The sequence below is a fragment of the Pygocentrus nattereri genome, chromosome 17 (assembly GCF_015220715.1).
Source record: "Pygocentrus nattereri isolate fPygNat1 chromosome 17, fPygNat1.pri, whole genome shotgun sequence".
Lineage (NCBI taxonomy): Eukaryota > Metazoa > Chordata > Actinopteri > Characiformes > Serrasalmidae > Pygocentrus > Pygocentrus nattereri.
In genome coordinates, this window is record NC_051227.1 from 24,548,043 (window position 1) to 24,572,365 (window position 24,323).

Sequence of the window (24,323 nt, forward strand, 5' to 3'; positions counted from 1 at the left end):
AGGAGCCCAAAGATTCAACCTTATATTGTTACATGCAGGTTGTTGATTTCTGGACATACAAATCTTACCTAATCACTTACAAATAATAGTACAGACGGTTGTCTCAGAAGACGTGATTTGAGAAACAAAGTCTGCAGTCTGAATATAGCCTAAACTGCAGCTTTTCTTTTTTTTCAATGTTGTTTTTTAAAAGATCTTTTTTATTAGAAGTAGAAAGATTTAGATCACTGTTTTCTTTTATTAATAACAATAATAATTAAAAAAATGCTGTCCCATGTTTTCATGCCACTGCTGAAACACAGAGCTTTAGTCCAGAGGGGAGCCTTATTTGGCCTCGCCCCTGCATTTCAGAGCAGGAAGTGAGACTGCATCCCTGTCCCTCGTGGCCACATGGTGAGCAATGATGCTGCATTCAAGTCCTGCTTGGAAATTCCTACCTATGACTTCAGAGATCATAAGTACAATGTGATTTGTCTTCTAGTGGTTTTGGTTGGGAGCGAGATAGATGTGCTAGAAACAATGTCTTATGTACTTTTGATTTTCTGTCATTAAAGTCCATTTATTTTGCTTTACTGCAACAAAATGAAGAGCAGAGGAGGCTTAAAAGATGATTAATGTTTTTCTCCAGTTAGAAACGTTACACAGTACTAATGTTTGTGTTTTTGCATGTGGATGATTTTTGCCTGCAGTGTTCATGTGTCGCTTCTGAATAACTGAAATAGAACTGTAAGCTGATACCATTGCTTTTTTGCTGACATGAAAAATCAGTTTCCCACTAATAAATACTATAATCTCTGACACAGTTTGAAGGCAGCTTCCCATTTCTTTGTGTCCCAAAATCTGAAAATCTGTTTTATATTATTGAATATTCAGAACAGTCACTATCAGTCATTGAGAAGCAGATGTGAAGAAAAGTTTATTGCTTTGTGTCGTGATAGACGTTAACTGTCTCTATTTTATATTATCTATTTCTATTTTTACATTTTCATGGGTATAAAAGTGAGAGGAATTGCATCCCTGCAAAATTTCTAACCATCAAATAAACTATAAAATGAAAAATGTGAGGCAGTCGTGGTCTGGAGGTTAGGAAACCAGCCCTGTGAACGGAATGTCACCGGTTCGATCCCCTCGGCTGACAGTCCATGACTGAAGTGCCCTTGAGCAAGACACCTAACCCCTGATTGCTCCCCAGGCGCCATGGATAGGGCTGCCCACTGCTCTGGGCAAGTGTGCTCACTGCCTCCTAGTGAGTGTGTTCACTAGTGTGGATGTATGTGGGCGTTTCACTGCACAGACGGGTTAAATGCAGAGGTCTAATTTCACATTGTGCAAACACAGTGACAAATGGTTCTCGATTCTAAACACTCCAGTGCGTAATTTGGTCCATCTTAGTGTGAAAATAACCAAACCAAATGAAAAATGTACAATATCACAAAAAAATCATGGAGACATGTTATTAGCATGAAATGAAAGGCAGTTTTAGTTACTTAGTCTGCAGTTCTTATTTATTTAATTATTTATTTATTTTGGCCTCCTCTGAGCAAAACCATAAAACCATATCATCTATATTGCTGATGATTGACAAGTAACCTAATGATGATATTCAAAAGATGCTGGAAGTGGAAGGAATTGAAACAAGAGGCAGGTCCATCCCAGACCTACTCTTTCTCTTACGGTTACTAAAAGGAAGCCACTCTAACTAGCCCCTAACCTTGCCATGGGATAGCAAATAAACACACACACACACACACACACACACACACACACACAAACACACACACTTAAAAAAAAGAGCAACATCATACAGCATGAAACAACAACATAAAGAGACCCTTTTCACTGGAGGCACTTTTTCCATGAGCCTCTAAATGACATTTTACACAGCAAAGTTTCTATACACAGGAGAGGCAGCTTGAGGCAGCTTGAGGCAGCTGCTACAATATGTTGGGAAATTAGAGTTCATGTTTCTTTAAGTGTGCTGGCAAATGGCCCGGGGGCCCTTTTTCCTGTTGTGGTGAGAAAGTTTGTTAACCCTTTAATGCACAAGCTATTCAAACAACTTCATGGGTCAAAAGGTCTTGTATTAATTTCTTACTTTCTTCATGACTGAATGTTTCTTTGCTGTATCTTTTGAAATCAATGTATCATTTAACAGTCCATGTTCATTAAATATTTAGTTTTTGATGACCACAAATTATTGTCAGTCTTCTTTTGTTACTTTATGAACAATGTTTTGTATTATTACATCCAGTTTACACAAATACACAAAATAGACATATCAATTTAGTTAAAATAAGCATTTTAGCAGTTATTTAATCAAACAATAATCCATTTAATTCTTAAATATGTTCATTTGTCACTTTGACACACAACATACACGTATCACTGATGAATTACACCACTGATACTGAACTGTAGTGTAACTGTAGTAAACTGTGGTGAATGTGACTGAATAAATGACAAGAAACTACATGTTTGTGCTCCTTGGACACAGGACTGGTGCCCTGGGAACACAAGCTGCTGACTGTATTTGGCAGCTGGGCTGATCTTGCACCCCCTCCTCTTCACTTGGCCTTCCTGTCTGAGGTCCTCCTGAGACTGGGTGATGGCTGTGTTTGTGTTTTTCTTTCCACATCTTTCTAATATCCTTTTTTATATGCAACAAGACAAGCTCTTTAACCAGATCCTGATGAACCATTGTTCACATTACCAATGTAATCAGGGTGTTTTACAGAGAAGTTGGTGTAGGCCAAGGGTCAGCAACCCAAATGTTAAGAAGAGTCATTTTGTCCTTTTAACAAACATCAGACCACCCTGGGTTCCACAACATTTTATGTACATTTTATGCCCTGGCTGTAAATATGTCTCAGAATGTGCTAATGTACTAGTGTAGGCTAAAAATACACAAACAAAAACACAGACTTACTTTGCTCTGCTTTAATTTTTTGCCTCAGACAGACAGGTTTATTGTAAAATGTCTCTCAACGCTTGACTTTTTACAAAGCTGAAGTCAGCTTCTCATCCACCAGCTTCTTGTTCAACTTCAGCTTCATGACTTTTCAGCAACAATTTCTTGTTGCAGATTAAACATATCAGGAAACCAGCTGGAGTCATTATAAATACAAACAGGCCTGTTTGTCTTCAAATAATCAATGTTTGTCTTAAGGCTTCCTCTTTGTGTTTTTGTAAGGTATTTCCTAACGGCATTCAAGACCATTTATTGTTAAAACTGTGTTAGAATGATCAGCAGAGTTTTATTTTACTGCAAAGGAGGAGTTTTTTTATTTTTATCTACAAATCTAATTCTGCTGTGGAACCACAACAAAGCAGTAAGAGAGCTACATGTGGCTCCAGAGCTACATGTTGCCAACCCCATTAAGCAGGGTAGTATCCATTATATTGTAGCAGGGCAACATTCGCATCTGATCTTTTTTGTCCACTCTGCTTTTTGTTTTGTTACAGTATAGTACTGTATCACTTCTGTTTTTTTCACAGTATTGTCATCCACTGCTTTGTCATCAGACACGGTGGCTCCAGAGGACAACAACCTTTCCCTTTCTTGGCACATAGTTCACCAAGGTCATGTTACCATTGAACCTGAATTCTCTGCTGTTTGTCTCTGTTGATTTTGATATCTTCAAGACAGGTGGTATGTGGAGGTTGTGGATCGAATGTGAAATGAAGTGGCCTCGTTGTGGGAATGGAAGCTGTGCCCAGGGACTCGTGCAACGTCCACCGATCCCTTTCAGATCTCATTCTCTTACTGTGCTTGCAGGGTTTCATCTGTGCTTAGCGGTTGGGCTACGCCTTCTTGCCAGCTTTCGTGGCTTGCCAGCTTTGGTGGCTATCATTGGACCCACAACCGGGAACCAGGATGAGACAAAAGATAACACATCATGTAAAATGATACATACGCAATTTTTATTCACATTTACTATAACAACATTGGGTTATTATGGGGCATTAAAAGGCGGTTAGGCTGCAGTAGAGTAAAAATAAAATGGAACAATGTATTTAAAATCTAGAGTCTAAATCAGTTAAAAGTCAGAAATGCTTTCTGAACCAATTTACTAGAATGATTAATATAATGCTACTAATGTTACTACATAATACCAGTAATCATAATAAAAAGTATAAGATCGTTTCTAGATAACAATATCAAATAAAGATTGAATATAATATTTTCTAATAAACTAAGAATAATGTACTCACATTTTTGAAGTCTTCGTTGGTGGGCTTATATTCATTTCTTTCTTCTGAGATGTTTGTAAAAAAACTACACATTTTAAAACAATAGAGAATATCCACAATTTTAAAAAATGGTATTGAAATATCACAATGAGAATTTTAAAGTGTTTCCCACACTTTTTATACAATTTTTGTTCATCGTTGTTTGTGGGTTCATGCCCAGGATTTATTAATCTGTCCCTTTTGTTTATTAGCTTTTGTTTATTGTTTATTACCCCCTCTGGTGGCCTGAAGAAAACAATTACCCATGAAGAGGACTTCCGGCCCAAGTATTAGAGTTACCTCTCAAGTTAGACGTCTCAAGTGGCTGACTGGAGACAACAGCTTTCTTTCATCTTCATGCTGTGCTGCTGTAACAGCTTTGCTTAACTATTAACCTTTTTACACGTTAAGAATCTGATTTATTAGGACTATATTAATGTGCTGTACTTTGGTTGACAAATATTTTAAGGAAGAAGTTGTCAAGTTCTGAGTTCACCATATTTGTGGAAAGTCTGCCAAATACTTTCAAGTCAGATTGACGAAAGGTCAATACAACTTACATTTTAATAATTCTGTTTAGACACAATAGCAGAAGTGTGTGATGTTTTAGGATAATCTTCCCTCCACTTCAGATGGCAACTAAAATGAGCTATGAGTAAAGGAAAGGAGTAACCTGTGTGATCTGTGGAACCCCTTGATTTTAAAACCCCCACTTTGCATTCTTAAAGACAGTCATCTCTGTTCAGTATTTGCATCAGCTCTTGTACTTCATACTGGTGATCATACTCATGATGAACTGGCTTTCTCATCACATATTGACACAAAGTCAGCATTTAGATTGGAATTCTGTCTATAACGTTTTCAGCATTGATTTTCACATTAGACGGTTGTCTGTGACCAGCCTGAGCCAACAGTGACTAGTCAGGAGACCACTTAAGTGAGAGTAGACCCTCTGTGAAATTCCTGCCCATCAGGTTAATCACATTAAGAAATTCTATTGCAAAAGAACGATTCAATAACCACAGTAGAAAACCAGAAAACAGAGCACAAAGCGTACTGTGGTTCAGTGTGATGTTTCCTTGTAATGAAAGTTTTTCAGGCGCATCACAGATGTCATACTAAAAGTAGTTAAATTAGGAAGGAAGGGGCTTGGTCTAAGAGCACATTCTAAGTACGGCAGCGCTCTGATGGTCCAGTTCTGTCATCTTTGTCATTACACTGAGTGCTATATAACGTTTTTACTAACTAATGAAAAAAAAAAAAAACTAATCTAAGCAGCGAGAATTTATGGATATTAATAGTGTTGTTTTTCCTGAGTTGCAGTTTGTGTCTGATTTTCTAAAGAGGAAGGTAAGATATTTAAAAATAGATTATTATTTTAATATCAGATGACTTTTTAATCAAGATTTCATGTTTTATCTAATTAATTATTTAACTACTTTAAAACTATATAGAATAGATTGTTCAGTATTGCCAGAAGAATTACTAGTAATTTGAAACTTTTATTTATTTACAGTATTATTCTAATAAAGTGAATTTAACAGCCCTGCACTGCATTTGAAACGGTCTCCACTGCAGTTGTGGCCTTGTAAGTTAACATTTCAGTTACACAGAGATTATAGCCTTTGAAAATTGTTAATTTAAGCTGGATGAATATATAATAATAAAAATAAGAACTGAAAGTGGTAGTATACAGTGTATTTATTGTGGTGTCATCACAATATAATGAATCTTGGAATGAACTAAACTTATCCATAGTTATTCATATTCATATATTAACCAGTAAAATATCTGTCCTGTTGTCAGAATTTTGATTTATCTGCAGCCGAGAACATGGCAAGACTTCTGCTGCTGCACGTGATTTTTCATGGTACACTGTGTTTTTATTTACACTCTTTATGCAAATAAAAATTGTTATTCACAGTAACACTTACATTTATCTACTTTAACAGGCAGAGGTCTATAATTTTATTGACAATATTTTAAAAAGCTATATTAGAACCTTTTTAGTCACAACAGCAGTTTCTACAGTAAAAAAAATTAAACATTTAAAATATAAAGGAAAAGATATAAAATATAGAATGTTCAGTTTAGTAATAATTCCCTCTTTAAAAACTTTTGTTATTTCTGGCACACAGGCATCCTGTTTAGTGGTACTTGGACATGGTCAGTAACAATGCCAGGGAGCATTAAAGGCCTATACGGTTCCTGCTTGGTTATACCATGTAGTTACTCCTACAGATTATATCCACCTAAAAACCCTTATCGAGTCGTGTGGTATCAGTATGTTAGTCATGGATACCCTTCAGTGTATGATAGTTGGCAGCCTGGATCAGTGATTGGCAAGTTCAGAGGAAAAACCAGTTTAAAAGAAAACCGACTCCCAACTGACTGCAGCCTGCTGATTAAGGACCTTGATCAATCCCACCATGGAGAAAAACTTTATGCCTGGATAGACCCAGAAAATGTTGGACGCAGTACTTACAGATTCTTTGATGTGACCAGTACAATTTATATTGAAAGTAAGTATTTGATCTTCTCACTTTGCTTTTCATAAATCATTGGTGCACTTTTTTCAGCATAAGTGAACTGTGTTGTAACAATGTCTCAGATATAATGTCTTTTGTTTCCCTAATTCAGTGCTGATATTCTCTAATGTTCTTTTGCCTGTTACAGCATCAGCAAAAGCACCCAGCATTGACATTTATGGAGGAAACCGAATTGGGGAAACTATCACTGTTCAGTGCAGCACATACCACACCTGCCCTGACAGAAATCCCACTCTGACTCTGAGTGGGATAGAAGGACGTGATGGCAGACCAGAACACACAGACATTGGAAGTGGCATCTGGAAAATCACACTGAAACGTACAGGGATTGTTAAGTCTGATAAGTACAGAGTTGACTGTGTGGTCAGACATCCTGGTGGCCTCTCAGCTTCAGCTACTAGAATACTCACTGCAACATGTAAGAGACATTTAGTTTTCGATGTTTCTGAATAATAGAGAAATGAATTGGGTTGACCCTGGAAAATCAAGAAACATCAAGACATGCTGTCTCACTTGTTCCTTCTCAATGTTCAGGAACACATGAGTCATGAAATCAGATTCATAGTATTGCATTGTGGATGTTTTAATGTCAGATTTTATCTTTCTTATCAACAGGTCCCATTTACACACCCCAGATTACACCTGATTCCAGCACAGAGTTTCTTGAGGGAGTGGAAACAGACATCGTTTGCTCGGTTATGTACAAGTGCCCCGGAGATCGACCTTACATCACTTGGAATGGTGGACAGTTACCTGGCAGCATGTCTTTTGTACCAGGAGCACAACAGGAAGCTAGATCAACACTAAAATTCACTGCAAGGGCTACTGACCATGGGAAAGTCTTTACCTGCCGGGTAGAATTTAAAGGAAGTGTTCAAACAGAGAGAATTACTTTAAAAGTGAAGCGTAAGTAAAAACCCTTAGGTTCTCTGTTTTTACTGATTCTCTTGTGTTTCTTTTGATGTATTTATGCTACATGTGTTGTTAATTATACTTTGCATAAATAGATATATAGCCATTGGCTGCTATTCTAAAATGTACCACTAGAGGTATACTTATAAGACAGCTGGAAGTACAAGTCTGAAAATGTGGGTCTGAAGTTCTAGCGCTGAGGTCATGATTTTGGATACTACTGGTTGACTGTCTTTCCTCAAATCTTGTGCATACTCAAGCTGAAGAGTGTAAAAATTAGGTGGCACTGGCACTAGCTGGAGAATTATTTTTAAATCAAACCCACCACGTCTTTTCTTTTAAGCTACATATACAATGGCCTGCCATCCCACAAGCATCAGCATAAATAAATGCTTTATTTATTTTGCATAAAGTCTCATGTAACCATCAAAGAGCATCAGGTTGCAGTCGGTCACAGTGTTTACACAGAATCTGTACATTTTGGGGCTGAAAGGTGGACACTTACTGCACTATAAACATTACTGTACCATTTTCTTTAAAGGGTCAATGTTCTCCCGTGACTGGACCTTCTCCATACCTAATGCGATCAGAGGGGTCCGGGGCTCATGTGTGGTCATTCCCTGCAGTTTTGACTTCAAATCCTCCAAGCCCAGTAATGTCAATGTGAAATGGTATGAATTCTCTGAAACACAGTATCCTTTAGTGTACGATCAATCAACACAGAAAGTCATCCCCAAGTTCAGAGGGAAGACGAGCTTGTACGGATCTCCATATGAGGGAAACTGTAGCTTGAAGATCCAGCATCTTGAACTGCAGCATAACCAGGAGAGACTGTATCCATGGATGGATCCAAAGGCTATTGAAACTTACCACAGAGAAAATTACCTTGAAGTAACGATTGTCCTTGAAGTAACAGGTAAGACCTCAGCCTTTACTGGTTGTTGTATTATGTATGCTTATTGTCATTACAAATCTGATATGTTGTTAAAATCAATTGTCATTATTATGTTATCATACTGCATAGTGTAAACCTCAGCTTGTATTTAGTGTCCTCTGTTCCATGTTATCAGTGTGTGGCGGCGTCATTCTCCTGTAATAAATTTTATGTTTTATGAACTGCAGTGATATATCAATTCTGTTAAATGGTACCTACATTAAACTCCTTACCTTTACTAAAACATTGCTTCTGTTAAACTGGGGACTAAAGTAATACCTGAAGTCAGTCTTTGTAATCTAAGCAGTTTAGTAAGAGCAAGTGTAAATGTACCAGTCAGTCAATACAATAACAGTACAAAAGCATATGTAAATTAAGTCACCATGGTTATTACAGTATTAGTGAAATTATTCACACCTCAGGGAAGCAGTTAAAAGAAGTGAAATATTACATTTAAAGTTTATGCCATTAAAATGTTTGATTTATAAGGAAAGCATGAACTAAAAATCTTAAAACAAGTATTTCACTGAAACAAAAGCATTAGAGAGGTCAGATACTGATGCTGGACTGTTAGTTCTAGATCAGAAACTCCACTCAAGCTCAGCCTGGATCTCCATCAACCCAGACAACACAGTCCCACTGCTTCACAGCCCAATGTTGGGGATCTTTACACTCCTATAGCTGATGCTTGGCACTGGGAAAAATGACCTTAGAATCATGTGCAGCTACTCCAGTACATCACATTTTATTGCCAATGCTTTCCTTTGAAAAAAAAAAAACTGTTGTGATCAATTGAATACCTGTTTTAGCAATGGACGCACTTTAAAACAGATAAATTCAGTAGTTATAAGTGGTATTTGGACATAAAATGTATTTCTGGTGAATGGTGCACTGACTTATTATTTACCTGTTGTAAAAAGCGCTATATAAATAAATTTTGCTTGCTTGCTTGCTTACTTGTTTTTGGTGGCAGTGTTAGGGGTCAATAGGTCAGCTCCTTGGTACATATGAAAACCATTTTTGCACATGTGAGTTGTGCAGCTTTATCATTGCAGAGTCAGAACATAAAACCTGTCACACAATTGCCAAGTGATGCTACATACATCAGTAGTTCAATTTAGACGATCGTCATTTGAGTTTAAACTAAAAACATGCATTTTCTGAAAATAATGATTACACAGCTTAAGCAACTCCCCTCTCTTGTGAGATGGTTGCTATAGCATTCCTGGTAGTTACTATGGTGTTGCTAGATAGTTGCTAGGTTGTTGCTCTGGTGGTCGCTATTGTATTTTCAGTGGCTACTAGGATAATGTTAATGGTTTCTATGGCATCCAATGTGGTTGCTACGGTTTTACTAGGTGTTTGCTATAGCATAGTTTTAAATGGTTGCTAAGGCATTGTTGGGTAGTTGCTGTGGTATAACAAATTGTTACTATACGGTGAACTAAACTGTTATAATCAGCTTTTTGATGATTGATTTATAAATGACTGATGGGCTTTCCTGCGTTAGTGTATGTGTGTTAAATTTGTGTATGTGTTGATATTTTCTAAATTCTTTTGTCTGTTTTATTATCATAAAATTAAAGGCTTTACTTTAATTTGCTGAGATGGTTTCAATGAATTGCATGTATTCTTTATTTAAATGCTGTGTGATGATATACTTCTTTGGCATCACTTATGCATCTGTATGATTTTATTTACACAATAAAGAAGAAAAATTACCTAATTAGAACATTCTGGACTCCAAAACGTAGTGGACAAAAATGTGGCAGAAAAAAATGGAGAAGAACATAAATCAGATAACAACAGTACCACTGTTGCAAAAGTATAGAACTGTGTGTTTCTGTACTTGCAGTACCATAACTGTGAGAGCTAAGAGCAAACTTGTAACTGGGCAAGGAATGTTAGAAGTTACTACTTGGTCCATCTTACACTGACACCATCTGGCTGAGGTTTGAATTGCACTTCATAGACTTAGTGTCCCAGTAAATATCAAGAGTAATTCATAACTCCAAAAGTACCTAGATCATGTATTTACTATAGTATTTCTACTGAAAGTGTAGGGTTCAGGGTAACAAGGTGATATGCAGATTACTTGACACAGCTTAATTAGAAAAAGGTTTATACCTTTAGGATTTACTACTTAGATTTTATGTTCGCAGATGTAGTACTTAAGTATGAAATTTGCATTGAAGGATTAAAAAAACATCTTTTAATGATGTCTAGTTGACAGTCATTTCTCCCTTTCCAAAAATTTCTTCATGTATAAATTCATTTTTGTAATTTGCAGTCTTACAGTTGGGTTATTGTTACTTTAGTATCACATCAGTAGCGCTTGTGAATTTTTATTACTCACTAATAAACATGTTTACCTTTCTAGACATTATTGAGAAACCAAAGGTGGATATTATTGGCAGTGAGCAGGTCGGTGAGCCGATCACCTTGTCCTGCAGTGTGATGCACACCTGTCCTCCAACACCTCCAACACTGAGCTTCAGTATCTCCCATGTAACTGAACGTTTGCTGCACACACCCCTAAATGAAGGCAAATGGAAGATAACCAAAGAAATTACATGGAACCTCCAGGAGGATGATGTTTCTGTTACTTGCACTGTTAGTTACCCAAGTGGACAGACTGCTGTGACTGAAGTCAGGCTCCACCCCTCATGTGAGTCTCATACAGTATATTGCTGTTATAACTATGTTATAGTTGTTGGAAGAAAACTTTGTATCTCCAAAATGACAACTTGACAGGAAAAGGAAAAACCTACATTACTTTTAAAGTAAGTCAGTGGAACCAACGTCATGTTGGGTCATTTCTTTGTGTCCATTCTTCATAAAATTTACACACCATGTAAAGAACAACAGGCATTTTACAATTGTACCAAAAACTGAAAAACATTTTCTTCCAGCAGCAGCGATATACTGTTCTTCATAACAAAAATCCCTACTTGTAATCCACTTACTCAACCAGCCAGACATGATGATTTACAGAAAATTATTAAAATTATCAAAACCTAAATATTTAAATGACTGTATCATTACCAGTGCTGTTCAAAATATCAATATGGCCCTGTTGTGTTAATGAGCTCAGCACAATTGTGGCTTATCAATATTTTAATATAGTTTTGCACAGTGCATGTATGTGCAAGTGAAATAAGCACTGCATTCCAGTCTGAGAGGGTGACATTTTAGAGCATCCAGTGCAACAAACACAGTTAGGATTTATTTAAAATGCTGCATTAGGGAAAAAGGCACCCCAGTCCCTTCTTCCCCAACACAGTTCATAAAACTAAACTGCAAAAAACAGCCCATTTCGAATATATTGTTTCTGTGAGGTCACAAAAATCATCACTTCATCTCCACATATTCAACATACAGAACCTATTCAACTTTCACAATGAAATCATAAGATGTCTCTCAGACTGACCTGTTTTTTGAATGAAGCACAAAACAGGGCATCCCATCAAAACAGAGCTAATTTACATATATCAGCTATAAGACTGATTATTGTTGTTAACTGGTTGTTTCTTAGGGTTGATCCTTAAAAAAAATCAAAAGGGAAGGTGGCTTCTCAGGGAAAAAGTTTGAATATGTGTGGGACTCTGTTTATTATAGTTATGCTTCAGTTTGAGAGCCATTTATTTATTCCTTATAGTCTTTAAGGATATTCAGTTATCCTAATTTGTGATTTCTGATTTTTTTTCCTTTAGGTGCTTTTGAGAAGCCCAAAATAAGTCCAACACAAGATGATGTCATGGAGGGAATTGAGAAGACCTTTACTTGTACTGTGCATCACACATGCCAAAAACAGAAACCAACACTCAGCTGGAACTATCAAAACATGCCGGTTTCAGTTCAAACTCAAAAGTTTAACTCCACCACCTGGGAAACAGTTTCAACATTAAAATTCAGAGCAGTGAAGGATGATCATGGAAAGTCATTGACATGCACAGCTCAGACTTCACAGGAAGAGTCTTCAGATTCTGTTGTTTTAACAGTAAAGAGTAAGTTTACTTCCATCTTTCAGATTACAAACCCAGCAAGCCAGTGCTTCTAGCTCACATTTCAGTGTGAATACTGTATTCTTCAATAGGAATAATTTCAATATTATATTGTATTTATTAGTATTTATTAATATAATGTTGCATTCGGCACTCATAATTTTTTTGCTCCTTAATAAAGGAGGAATGTCCTCACTGGACTGGACGTACTCAATGCCAAGCAAGATTAAAGGTCTTCAAGGCTCCTGTCTGGTCATTCCCTGTAGCTTTGACTTCAAAACCACATGGCCCAGCAAAGTCAGGGTGAGATGGTATGAGCTCTCCACTAAACAGTATCCTTTAGTGTATGATGAAGACGGCCGCGGTGTCACTAGTAAGATCTGGGGGAAGACAGAGTTATATGGATCGTCCAGTGCGGGAAACTGCAGTTTGAAGATTAACCCACTAATAATGCCACAAAATGAAGAGAAACTGTATCCCTGGATGGATCAAAATCCAGTTGAATCATTCCACAAAGAAAACTATGACAATTTTGTGGAACTTCAAGTAACAGGTCAACAGTGTTTAAGAAAAGTCTCGCTAATACAGACTCTTTTCATTAATGATTAATGACTGAATTCCTAAATTCCCTTCTGCTTCCTTCTGACAGAACAAGCTGATAAACCAGAGCTCAGCATCCTTGGTGTTCCCCGAGTGGGAGAGCAAATCACAGTGTCCTGCAGTGTATGTCATACCTGTCCACCCAGTCCTCCAACACTGAGCATGGGTGAAGCTCTCCATACTGACACCACTGCACATGTTCCAGGGCAGGATGGAGTCTGGGTGATCACCAAACAACACACTTTTGTAATTAAAGAAGATGAGCAAACTGTTACATGCAAAGCTACATTCCCAGGTGGGCAGACATCAGAAGCGTCGATCAACCTCAATGCTCAATGTAAGTAATAATCCAAAAAGTTGAAGTTAACAGCAGCAGATACAGACCTTGGAAAATGTATTGAACCTTCACTGTAAAAATGCAGTATTGTGTAGAAGTCACAGACCAGCCTTCATTGATTTAACCATTTAAAATATTTATTAGTTAAAACAAGAAGTTATTCAAACAGCAAAAAACAAGAAACAGTAAAACATGTATATTTAACAGAAAACGCCTCAACAAAGGAAGAGGTGGCTTTGGGTTGCTGGCTTATTGTTCTGAGACACCAGCAGCTTTCTTGTTTGATATGCGGGTTGACTTTCCCTTCCCTGTCATTGAAAGCTGATGATGTTATATCTAAACACATCAAGAAATGTCTTATGAAAAGTAAACAATTTGTATATCGTTGCTGTTGGATCAAAACCTCGCATCTTCAGAATTACTTTACAGGAGAAGAAAATACTTTACTTTAAGTGTAAGTCTGTGTAACCAGAGTGTTTTCATTTTGGTCCATTTCTTCTGGTCCATTCATCATTTACACACAATGTGAAGAGCAACAGGTATTCGTGAATTATGTCAAAACCTGAATATGACAAAAGTGGAGATATAAGTTTTTTTTCTGATAGCAGTGATATAATAACTGGTTTTATTGGAAATTATCCAAACAAAAGTTGGTCTCTGACTCTTGCACAGTACTGTATATGAAAATGCTACTGTCAAATGAAAAACCATGTGTTTCAGGCCCCAATCTCAGGTCACCAACAGTTATTAGCTGATCTAAATCATCTGATGACTCAGATGATTGCCTGTGATACATACTACTGGCTAAATTCATTAGGGTGTTTATTTAAGCTGCACTAACCTGCCCTTTCTCGCCAAATCCTCTGCAGCCATTTCACAGTCCGCCTCCACCCTGATTCCTCCATCACGCTGTGTCTGTCTTAATCAGGGTTGCATTTGCTGTAATTGATGCCTGCTCTGCATCCTAAGGGGGTCATTCTGCTGCTCTTCAGAGCCATAACACCATATAAAACTTACTAAAAATGGAAACAAAATATTTCCTAAATATTTCCTGAATGAACATTTGTATATTTTTCAATTTAATACAGGTGCTTTTTTGTATTATCACTTCTTTTGTTTAAATAAACCAAAGCGATATATTTCATCAGTCCAAATAATTTCTGATCAACTTCCTCCTTGTTCCATTTTTTAGTGTAAGTTCTTTCCACTCTTTTTTATCAGGGCTGCAGTTTGACTTTGGGTCTGCTTGCATGTATAGTTCTGCTCAATTCTCTCTCCTACACTGATGTTTCAGGTATCCACAAAGATATAATGATTGAGCCAGAGCTGGCTGATGTCACAGAGGGAGTCGCAAAAAACTTTACCTGTGAAGTTTTCCATTCTTGTAAAAAACAAACTCCAGATATCACCTGGAACTATGAAAACATGCCCGAGACTGTGAAGACTAAACAAAACCGAGGATCTGGCTGGGTCACCAATTCAAATGTATTATTTTTAGCATCAATGGAGGATCATGGAAAGAAGCTCACCTGCACTGCAAAATTTCCTCATGGAGAAATCACAGCTTCTGTGGTTTTATATGTTCAAAGTAAGTAAAAACTGCATACTTAAAGCTAAACATTCACAATGAATTTGCCTACAGTGTGCATTACCTCTTCATATATCATGTCTTATTTCTATTCTTCTCCAGAGTTTGTTCCCAAAATAGTGGATCCATTTGAGAATGACAGTAGGTTTTTCTTTTCTTTTCTCTGCATAAAAGCTTTATTATGAACATCTGAGTAACACAGTGCACTCCTGCTCCTTCATATACACTGATCAGACATAACATTATTATCAGTGATCAGTGCTGTGTCTTGTTTCTACGCTTATTGTCTATTTTTCAGCTCCACTTACTACATAGGTGCACTTTGTAGTTCTACAGTTACAGACTGTAGTCCATCTGTTTCTCTGCAGACTTTGTTAGCCCCATTTTACCTCTTCTTCAGTGGTCAGGACCCCCATGGACCCAGAGCAGGTATTATTTGGGAGGTGGAACATTCTCAACATTGCAGTAACACTGACGTGGTGTATTAGTGTGTGATGTGCTGGTACAAGTGGATCAGGCACAGCAGTGCTACTGAAGATCAGGGTAAAAGGGGGCTAACAAAGTGTGCAGAGAAACAGGTGGACTATAATCTGTAATTGTAGAACTACAAAGTGCACCTACATAGTAGGTGAAGCTGATAAATGGACAATGAGCATAGAAATAAGGTCATAATGTTATGCCTGATCGGTGTATGGTTGTTTCCACAGGTACATGGCTGTCCAAATTTTTAGACAATAAAATTTAAGAAAGAACTTCTTTCATGACACTGTGAGCAGTTGTTTCACTGTTTTGAGTATAAACAGTATAGTCTGACAATTTTCAATATACACTATATGGCCAAAAGTATGTGGACGACTGACCATCACACCTTTCTTGGACATCCCATTCCAAAGCAATTTCCTTCAATATGGGGCTGCCACCCATTTAATTGTGCAATTAAAATTAGCCAAACAAATATTTTTTTCTTTAATATTGTTACTGGGACAAAACATTGTACCTCCAAAATGGTAGCTTTATATGAGAATTAAAAAAAAAAAAAGTTACTTTTAATGGAAATTAATTTCAGAAGACTTGGACCATTTCTATTGGTCCATTCAACATATTTTTTTTAAAGCAGTGCAAATGACTCTAAATTATGCAAAACAGTGAAAACCAACCAAAAAAGATTCAAACTAATAAAGATAGACCATAAACATAATGCAGAAGGAGAGCAAACATGACATTGAACTTCTCTGAAATGACAAATGATAGTGGTGAGTGCTGCACCCCCAGCTATGTGGATGTTCCCTCAGAGATATATAACCATTGAGTGACACATCAGTGGTTTCAGAATATAAGTAATATACTAATAGTTTGCAGCAGTTCATGCACTTTACAATAACCATTTGATCACTGACAAATAACAGTGACATATCTTTACTCAATTTCAGCTTTGCACATTTTCGAGGCAAACGTGGTGTCCAGGATCAGTGCCCTGACCCGCTCCTGTGTGGTGATACCGTGCACTTTCCAGATCGGAGACGTGCCTGTCACCCGGCTCCGTGGCCTGTGGTACACCAACAACGGGGAATATGTTTACCATACTGGACAGACCAACGTTCTGGACAACTTTAAAGGTCGCACAAAGCTGTTGGGGGACACAAATGAGCAGAACTGCACTTTAGAGATCGATGATGTCCAAGCCCATGATAATGGGCCATTTTGTTTCCATGCAGAAAAGGGTAGCGACAAGTACAGGTTTAACCACAGCTGCGTTTTCATTGTGATGAAAGGTGAGAAGATAACTCTGTTATACAATGAAAATTTATGTGTGCATGTGTTTTCAGAACCTTTTTGATTAAAACTTTAGATGAACAACCAACACAGATAAAAATTCAAAGTGGAATCAACCAGTCACATTTTTATTTACTATGGGTGAGACCTATTTTGTGAGAAAAAAAAAGGTCACTCTAGGCTTTTGTTAATCTCACAGGGCAAAGCGTGATCTCGTAACGAGAATACATGTCTAGAAACGACTTGTTAAACTTTTGGTGGTATATTGGAGTTTATGTACCAAAAATGGTGATAATTCATTTATACATGACCATTTTCCAACCTTTAGAATTAAACCAGATATTTATGTTACTGTGCCTTCAAGACTAATTCATATAAATGACCATTTCCCTGATTGTACAAATGCAATCTGGGCTGAAACACTGCTTTTAACTTAAACATGACTGGGTGTAGCTAAACTCTATAGGCTGAGTAGACTGTACTAAAATCAAAATAGGCTGTTTTTGCAGCTTCAATTCCAGTTTTGGACTGCATGTGATGGGAAACTAGCTGCATGTTTTCACACTTCAACAGTGTTTACATACACGTCTAACCACATACACATCTTTTGTCTCAAAAAAGTTCAGTTTTCCATTTTATGGACCTGTTAATTTGCACCAGCATTATCTACATGCTAACATACTGTTAGGAATGTTATAAGGATGCCAGCCAATGTGTTTTTCTCATTCTTTGACCAGCCTTTGACATTTGTGGCCCAAAATGAAGGTCTAGCACTGATAATCAAGGTTGGTCTCTGCTAGAGTACAAAACCGTTAACATTGCTTTGAAAAATGTCCTCGCTTTTTTTTTATTAAGCAACTCCTGACAAGCCTGTGATCTCGGATCTTCCTGAAGAGCTGGAGCCAGGCAAGAGGTATACAATTAGCTGTTCTGTCACCCACACGTGCCCCTCACACCCCCCAACTATAACCTGGAGTATTCCAACTGTCAAGAAAGTGGTGAGCCACACAGAGACAAGTGGAGGCCGGTGGAAAACAACCTCAACAGTTACTTACGTACCAACTGGCTACGAAAAAGAAGAAGACCTTATTTGCACAGCCTCATTCTGGAGAGGAAAGAAACAAGAGCATTCAGTCGAGCTTCCTTTGAAAAGTGAGTATGTAAAACAACAGTGCAATGCTGTGATGGTTCACTGCACAACTGAAGACTAATGAGTGCACTGTTTTTAGGATATGAGGGGCTGGGAATGGAGACCGTAGGACCTTACATCCTCGCACCACTGTTCCTAGTTTTACTTCTTTGTGGTGTAGCTATAGCTGGAACTATCATTTATAAGAAGAGGGCTAGGCGGTAAGTTTATGTGTATGTAAATAGTAAAGAGTTTTGCTCTAGGCTGCAGAATTATTCTTCCAACAATTATTTTATTATTTTTATTATTCAAATCCTTAATTTATCTGATATTCTTTGCTGCATTATAGGATGCCTTCAGACGGAGAGAGGACCGAGAAAAGGTGAGCAAGATATTACTTTATTTTTATACATATGATTTATGCATAGAATTAAATTCACAGCAAGTTAATGTGTCCCATCTTTCTTTTTAATTAGTGAAACTGACTTCCTGTTTTAATTCAATTTTAATGAAATGCCATTTTTTGTCATTAACTACAAAACTGTTATTTGAATGCTTTAATTATGCTACTCGGAAGTTACTTTATATTCAATTGTTTGAGAACATTAATGTTATATTTCTCTACATTGCTTAATTTGTTTCATTTGTTCTTCATTTTTTAATAGGAGATCAGTGTGGGCCCAATTATCCAGGTTAGATTAAATTACTCTCTATTATCTTTATTATTATCATGCAAAATAATGTTGGCTAAAATACTGTATTTTAGGTAAAGTACTGTATTAGTAATAAGGTTATTCCAATTTTCCATAGTTGTATATGGAGATATAAGAGAATTAACTTTGTATCTATTCAAATTGCTACTTTATGTCTACTAAAGGAGAGCTGATGGAACTGCAAGCTGGCTGCCATCTGTAAAAAGAAACAAGTAACTATTTGAGAATATTACACCAACTACAGCAAAATATTACTTTTCTGTGGAAACATAAGACAACTATGAAATATTTCTTATATAATCTTTTATGACTTACACTTCACACTGAAAATAGGCTGTAACGTTGTTTATTTCATCCACAGTGTACCAGCACGGCCACCAAAACCTGAGAAAAGGCAAGCTTTGAATACAATTCCATTGAAATGTTTGATAATAATTAAAAAAATTAACAATTTGAATTGAACTTTAATATAACCAAATTTTTATACTGTGAGTACATATGTCTTCCTTTTCCCTTGAGAGTAGACAGAGCATCTGGAACCGCTTTTCCAGGTGATTATATTTGACATTCTTGTGCATATAGAGTGCACTTTCTTTTAGTTTTTTATATGTTTATGTATAATTTTGGGAGCCAAAATTCAATACAGTAACAATATTAATATTATTTTGTCATCACAGAAGAGGTCCAGTAGACAGTGCCGGTCTGATGGTGGAGTGCAAGTAAGTAAAGTGTCAGTAAAGCAGTCAATAGAGTAGTACAGTTAGCAGACTACTTAGATAACGTATAATATTAGGTAGATTTATTTCTCAGTTTTAGCTGTAAGTAGTTCTGTGTTGCTTTTCTCGGTCTTTTCATCTTTACAACCGAATATACATCTAGCAAATATGTGTTTTACATGCGTTTGCCGCTGTAACATTGCTGATATCATCTATAGCGCACCCCAAAGGCCACCGAAACCTGAGAAAAGGCAAGCTGTGAATAAATCAAATATCTAAATCAATTCAAAGCACATATCACAGAATAAGTAATAAGAAGAAATCTAATTAAATTAGTCTACAGCACAATGAACTGTTTGTTTTTTTTCTTTGGGAGCAGGCGCAGCATCTGGAGTCGCTTTTCCAGGTGATTTATATCTGTGTGTTTAGTTCACTTTGCTTCTTGCACTTTTTTATTTAGAATTATTTCCACCAAATTCCAATAGTAATAATTTGAATATTAATTTGTAATCACAGGAGAGTTCCAGATCAGACAGTGGGGTACAAGTAAGTAATACATTATTTAAGCAGTTGACTAAGGTGGGATGTGTTATTAACTCACAATACTTTAGTATGGAATGTGTATTATGTAATCATATAAATGGAAAATTTCCTAATACAGAGTCCTAATACATTTAATGTTTTAATGGTGACGGAGTGAATATATATATAACGTGATCTGTAATAAAGTCTTTAAGGATCTGTGGCAAGCTTTTAAATCATCAGTCATAAGGAAATGTCAGTGCTGTCAGCAGATCAGCTACAAATTAATGTATTTTCTCAGACCAACGTTTTTTGAACATTTCACAAAGTGCTTAGACTTAAACTGCATTTCATGAGGTTTTGGAACACGCTGTAGGCATCAATTTCAGAAGAAGTGTAAAGTTACAAAAATCAAAGTTCAGAAGGTAAAACGTTACACATCATTGTGCAGTTTTAGTTCAAAAACAGGTCAAAGTAAATTTATAAATTGCTGCTTTCTGTTTTTATTAACATTTTACCTGCTGCTTTGGAATTGGCTTTGTACTCTAAGCAAACTACTGATGTACATAAGTAAACTTTTTTTTGAGGGTAACTACTGGGCGGAACTGGGCATGACTACACTGGGGAAAAAATTGTATACAAAATAGAAGATATAAATGTGGATATAAAGATTACATTATTTGCAGTGATCTCCAGTCATGGGCAGCAGGGTTTCTGCAGAGTTTGGCGATTTTTCTGCTGAAGCACACCAAGTCTAGTTGTTGTATTAGAGCAGAGAAATCCACAAATTGCACTGAGCCCCAGTTCCTTGGTTCCTGACCCCTGCATCATTTCAGTGCAGCAGCTCTCCTTTACATTTTGTAAAAATGGACCAACAGAAATGCTGCATTAAAAGTAGTTTTGTCTTCTTCTTTAAATTTACTGTTTTGGAGATATTTTTTTAATAGTGAACATATGCTTTTTACTATGAGATAATATAATTTTAATAAATCTATGATTTTGTGTTCATAGTGCCATGTCTGGAACTGCAGAATTCTCCAAACCATATTTCTCATCACCATAGAGGTAACATACATTTCCCATATTTCTGTATATTTTATTTTTTTATTTTAATGACTTATGTTTTTACTGGTGTGGCTCAATACTATTACCTGAAGAAGTATCATTTCAAAGTATTAATGAAATGATGGTTGTCAGAATACATCGCATTAGAAAGCAACATAGATAAAAACATAGACCAACCAACACTTAATTCTTCAGTCAAAGTCAAAATGCAATGCAGAACATTGCTATCTTTCTCTCTTATTTCTCTCTCTCTTTCTCTCTCTCTCTCTCTCTCTCTCTCTCTCTCTCTCTCTCTCTCCCTTGATCTCTCTCTCTCTGTTTATGTTTCTATTTGTAAACATTACCATAGTGTCCCAAAATCCTACAACAAATCAGGAGGAGGCTGTTCGGCTGTAAGTATATCTTCTATTCACTGATGTTATCATGCAACTTCCAAAGCTGCTAATAGTCATATAAGCACTACCATAAACATTGAACCACTCCCTTTAACTATTTCCCTATTTAATATTGTTAAGCTGAGTATTTCATTCTTTTTTTCATTACAGCATTATGATGAAGATTTCAGCTTAAATGGAAATGCATGATGATGGATGCGAAGATTCTATGAAGGACAAAGCAACAACATGTTTTCTTTTTAATGATATATGTTCTGTACTTCTATACGATCCATTTCATAGCACCTAATTAAGATTTGATTTACAATATGTCCAAAAGTTTGTAGACACCTGCTCATGCAGCATTTTTTCTCAGTATTAATAGAGAATTTATTTCCCCTTTGCTGCAGGAATGACCTCTACTGATAAGGCTTTGCAATAGATTGCTGTGCACATTGCTGTGAGGATTTGATTGCCACAAGAGCATTGGTGAGATCAGTTACTGAGGCTGAATGATTACAAACACAATTCCAATATGTTGGGACAGTAGATAAATGCAAATAAAATCAGAGCACAGTGAAGTATAAATCTACTTTGACCTGAAGTTGAACAGAAAGAAAAGCAAAGACAATAAATTTAAAGTTTTACCTCATCAACTTCATTGTTTTTTATGAATTTACACTCATTCTGAAATTGATGCCTGCAACCAAGTTGAAACAGGGGCAAATTAAGTCTAGGAACACTGTGAAATGTTCAAATAACATACTACACAGGTGATGCAGTTATGCTTGCATATAGAAGAAGCATCTAGAAAAACTTAGTCCTTTGTTAGGAAGGATGGGTCAAGGCTTGCCACTTTGACAAAAATGCATCAACAAAAAATGTGAGTGTTTGAAAAGAATGTTCCGCAGCTAGTGATTGCAAGGATTTTATTCCCTACATGGTCTCAAGAATACTTTCAATAAACGTTGTAGGTTGCTGCATCAATAAATGCAAGTTAAGACTGTGAACAGTGGAAATAAAAGACCTAAAGAAGAAAAGACCCATCCAGATTGTTACTTGCATACATTTCAAAAGCCAGAGACTCTCAGGGTATGATGGGGTATTAGTGGATAACTTGCACATTTTGGAACAACATATGCTGCCTTCCAGACATCATCTTTTTCAGGGACATCCAAGCTTATTTCAACATGACTGTGCCAAAACACATTCTGCATGAGTTACAGCAGCATGGCTGCATAATCAGAAAGTGAGGGTCCTAGACTGGCCAGCAGTCCAGTCCCTGAAAATGTGTCTTATTAAGCTCAAAATATGATAACAAAGGCTCTGTAGGATTGCACAGCTGAAGACTCATATAACAAAAGAACAGAAGAAGTTTCGCTTTTAAAACTGGATCAGTTTGTGTCTTCAGTCCCCAAATGATTAATGTAATGTTAAAAGTAAAGCTTATGTAACACAGTAGTAAATGTACTCCTGTCCCAACCCGTTTAGAAAGTGTTGCAGGCATCAAACAATGCAATGAAGTTGAACAATGTTCAAACAATGTTCAAACAATGAAGTTGAACAATATTAAATATTGTTTTTCTACCTTTTTCAATATAATATAGGTCAAACAGAATTTACTATTTACTGCTTTCTGTTTTTATTAGCATTTCACACACTGTTGTAGTCCTGAATGACAAATGCCACCCCAACTGAACCCAAGGGTTCTAAGTGGGGCTCCATCACTCGAGAGACTCTAGTTCCATTGCTCCCACACACCTTTTACCAGTGGTTGGCATTTGCCTTGCTGACATTAAGCTCATGTACAGCTGCTCCACAGCCTCTCATTCTACTAGAAATGATTTTCTACAAAGATTATAAAAGCTGTTTGTGCAGTTGTTCACCTGTATTAGCAATGAGTACATAAAGTAGTTTAAAATCACTCATTAGAGGGGGTGTCTGGATACTTTTGGACATTAATTGTAGCTTGTTATTTCTGTATGATTTTATATGATTGCAGTATGAGAAATTGTGAATAGAGTCCTCAGTTTATGTAAAGCCTCAGTCAGGAATAGCTGCAGTTAGCTTAGTTTTTCTGATTTTAACACCAGATAATTTTGAACATCAGTAATTCTAAAAACATATAGAGTGTGCACTGCCTGCAGGCTTAATGCCTTTGGCCCTACAAAAAATTTGAGCTGTTAAAGAGAGGAGTTTTAATAAAATTTACTAGGATATATACTTTATTTCCTTTTTTCTACAGCTTCAGCAGCATTTTTGCATTTTAAACAATGGCAATTATCTCTTTCAGATAATGTTCCTATAAGGAAGATTATTTGAAAGTTATTAAAGTTATGATTTGAATTTCCTGCTTACCTTGCATATTACTACTGTATAAACTAACCACATCTAAAGCCTCACCTCTAATATTTACTGCACTGTATTTTTATTAGTTAACAAAGTCAACATTATAATGCCTTACTTATTAAAGTCTTTCAGCTGGAAACAGATTCTTTTGACTCCTTATTTCAACCTTTCTGCATAATGTAACGGGGAGCGAGGTAGTGGACGCATGTGCGGAGGTAAGCGACTTTTACTGAGGGCAAATCCAATATCAGGGTCGTAACGGTCCAGGGTCATATAGCCAACACGAACAGATTGAGTTTCCGACATGACAAACAGCTGGATACGGCAAACAACACCAACACTACGACACAACGACCAGCGAAAACAAAGGGCAAACACAGGGCTTAAATACACAGGGGCAACGAGAGACAGGTGAAAGCAATCAGGGGCGGAGTTACAAAACCAAAACAAAAACTCACATGGTAAACCAAATCACGAACACATGGACAGGACTGGGAGGGGCCAATCGTGACACATAACACTGACATA

The 24,323-nt window shown here is 36.7% G+C and overlaps 1 protein-coding gene across 1 annotated transcript; it reads left to right on the top strand.

Moving 5' to 3' along the window:
- The first annotated feature begins 5,698 nt into the window (after nucleotides 1-5,698).
- On the top strand, nucleotides 5,699-23,939 carry LOC108415216. Its single transcript, XM_037546790.1, has 26 exons — nucleotides 5,699-5,818; nucleotides 6,037-6,100; nucleotides 6,369-6,752; nucleotides 6,907-7,197; nucleotides 7,395-7,685; nucleotides 8,233-8,607; nucleotides 11,006-11,293; nucleotides 12,339-12,632; nucleotides 12,811-13,182; nucleotides 13,279-13,566; nucleotides 14,861-15,154; nucleotides 15,257-15,295; nucleotides 16,585-16,926; nucleotides 17,783-18,079; nucleotides 18,157-18,277; nucleotides 18,406-18,438; nucleotides 18,722-18,748; nucleotides 18,934-18,981; nucleotides 19,131-19,192; nucleotides 19,263-19,320; nucleotides 19,447-19,488; nucleotides 19,704-19,736; nucleotides 19,865-19,891; nucleotides 20,002-20,031; nucleotides 21,422-21,464; nucleotides 21,618-23,939. The coding sequence occupies exons 2-26, from the start codon at nucleotides 6,064-6,066 to the stop codon at nucleotides 21,654-21,656; spliced, it is 4,155 nt and encodes a 1,384-aa protein (XP_037402687.1). The 5' UTR covers nucleotides 5,699-5,818; nucleotides 6,037-6,063; the 3' UTR covers nucleotides 21,657-23,939.
- Nucleotides 23,940-24,323: the final 384 nt, after the last annotated feature.

Coding starts and splice junctions, on each gene's coding strand:
- LOC108415216 (XM_037546790.1), top strand. CDS start 6,064: ATGGCAAGACTTCTGCTGCTGCACGTGATTTTTCATG. Junction 11,294..12,338: donor AGTCAGGCTCCACCCCTCAT/GTGAGTCTCATA, acceptor TTTTTCCTTTAG/GTGCTTTTGAGAAGCCCAAA. Junction 18,982..19,130: donor CCATCTGTAAAAAGAAACAA/GTAACTATTTGA, acceptor TTTCATCCACAG/TGTACCAGCACGGCCACCAA.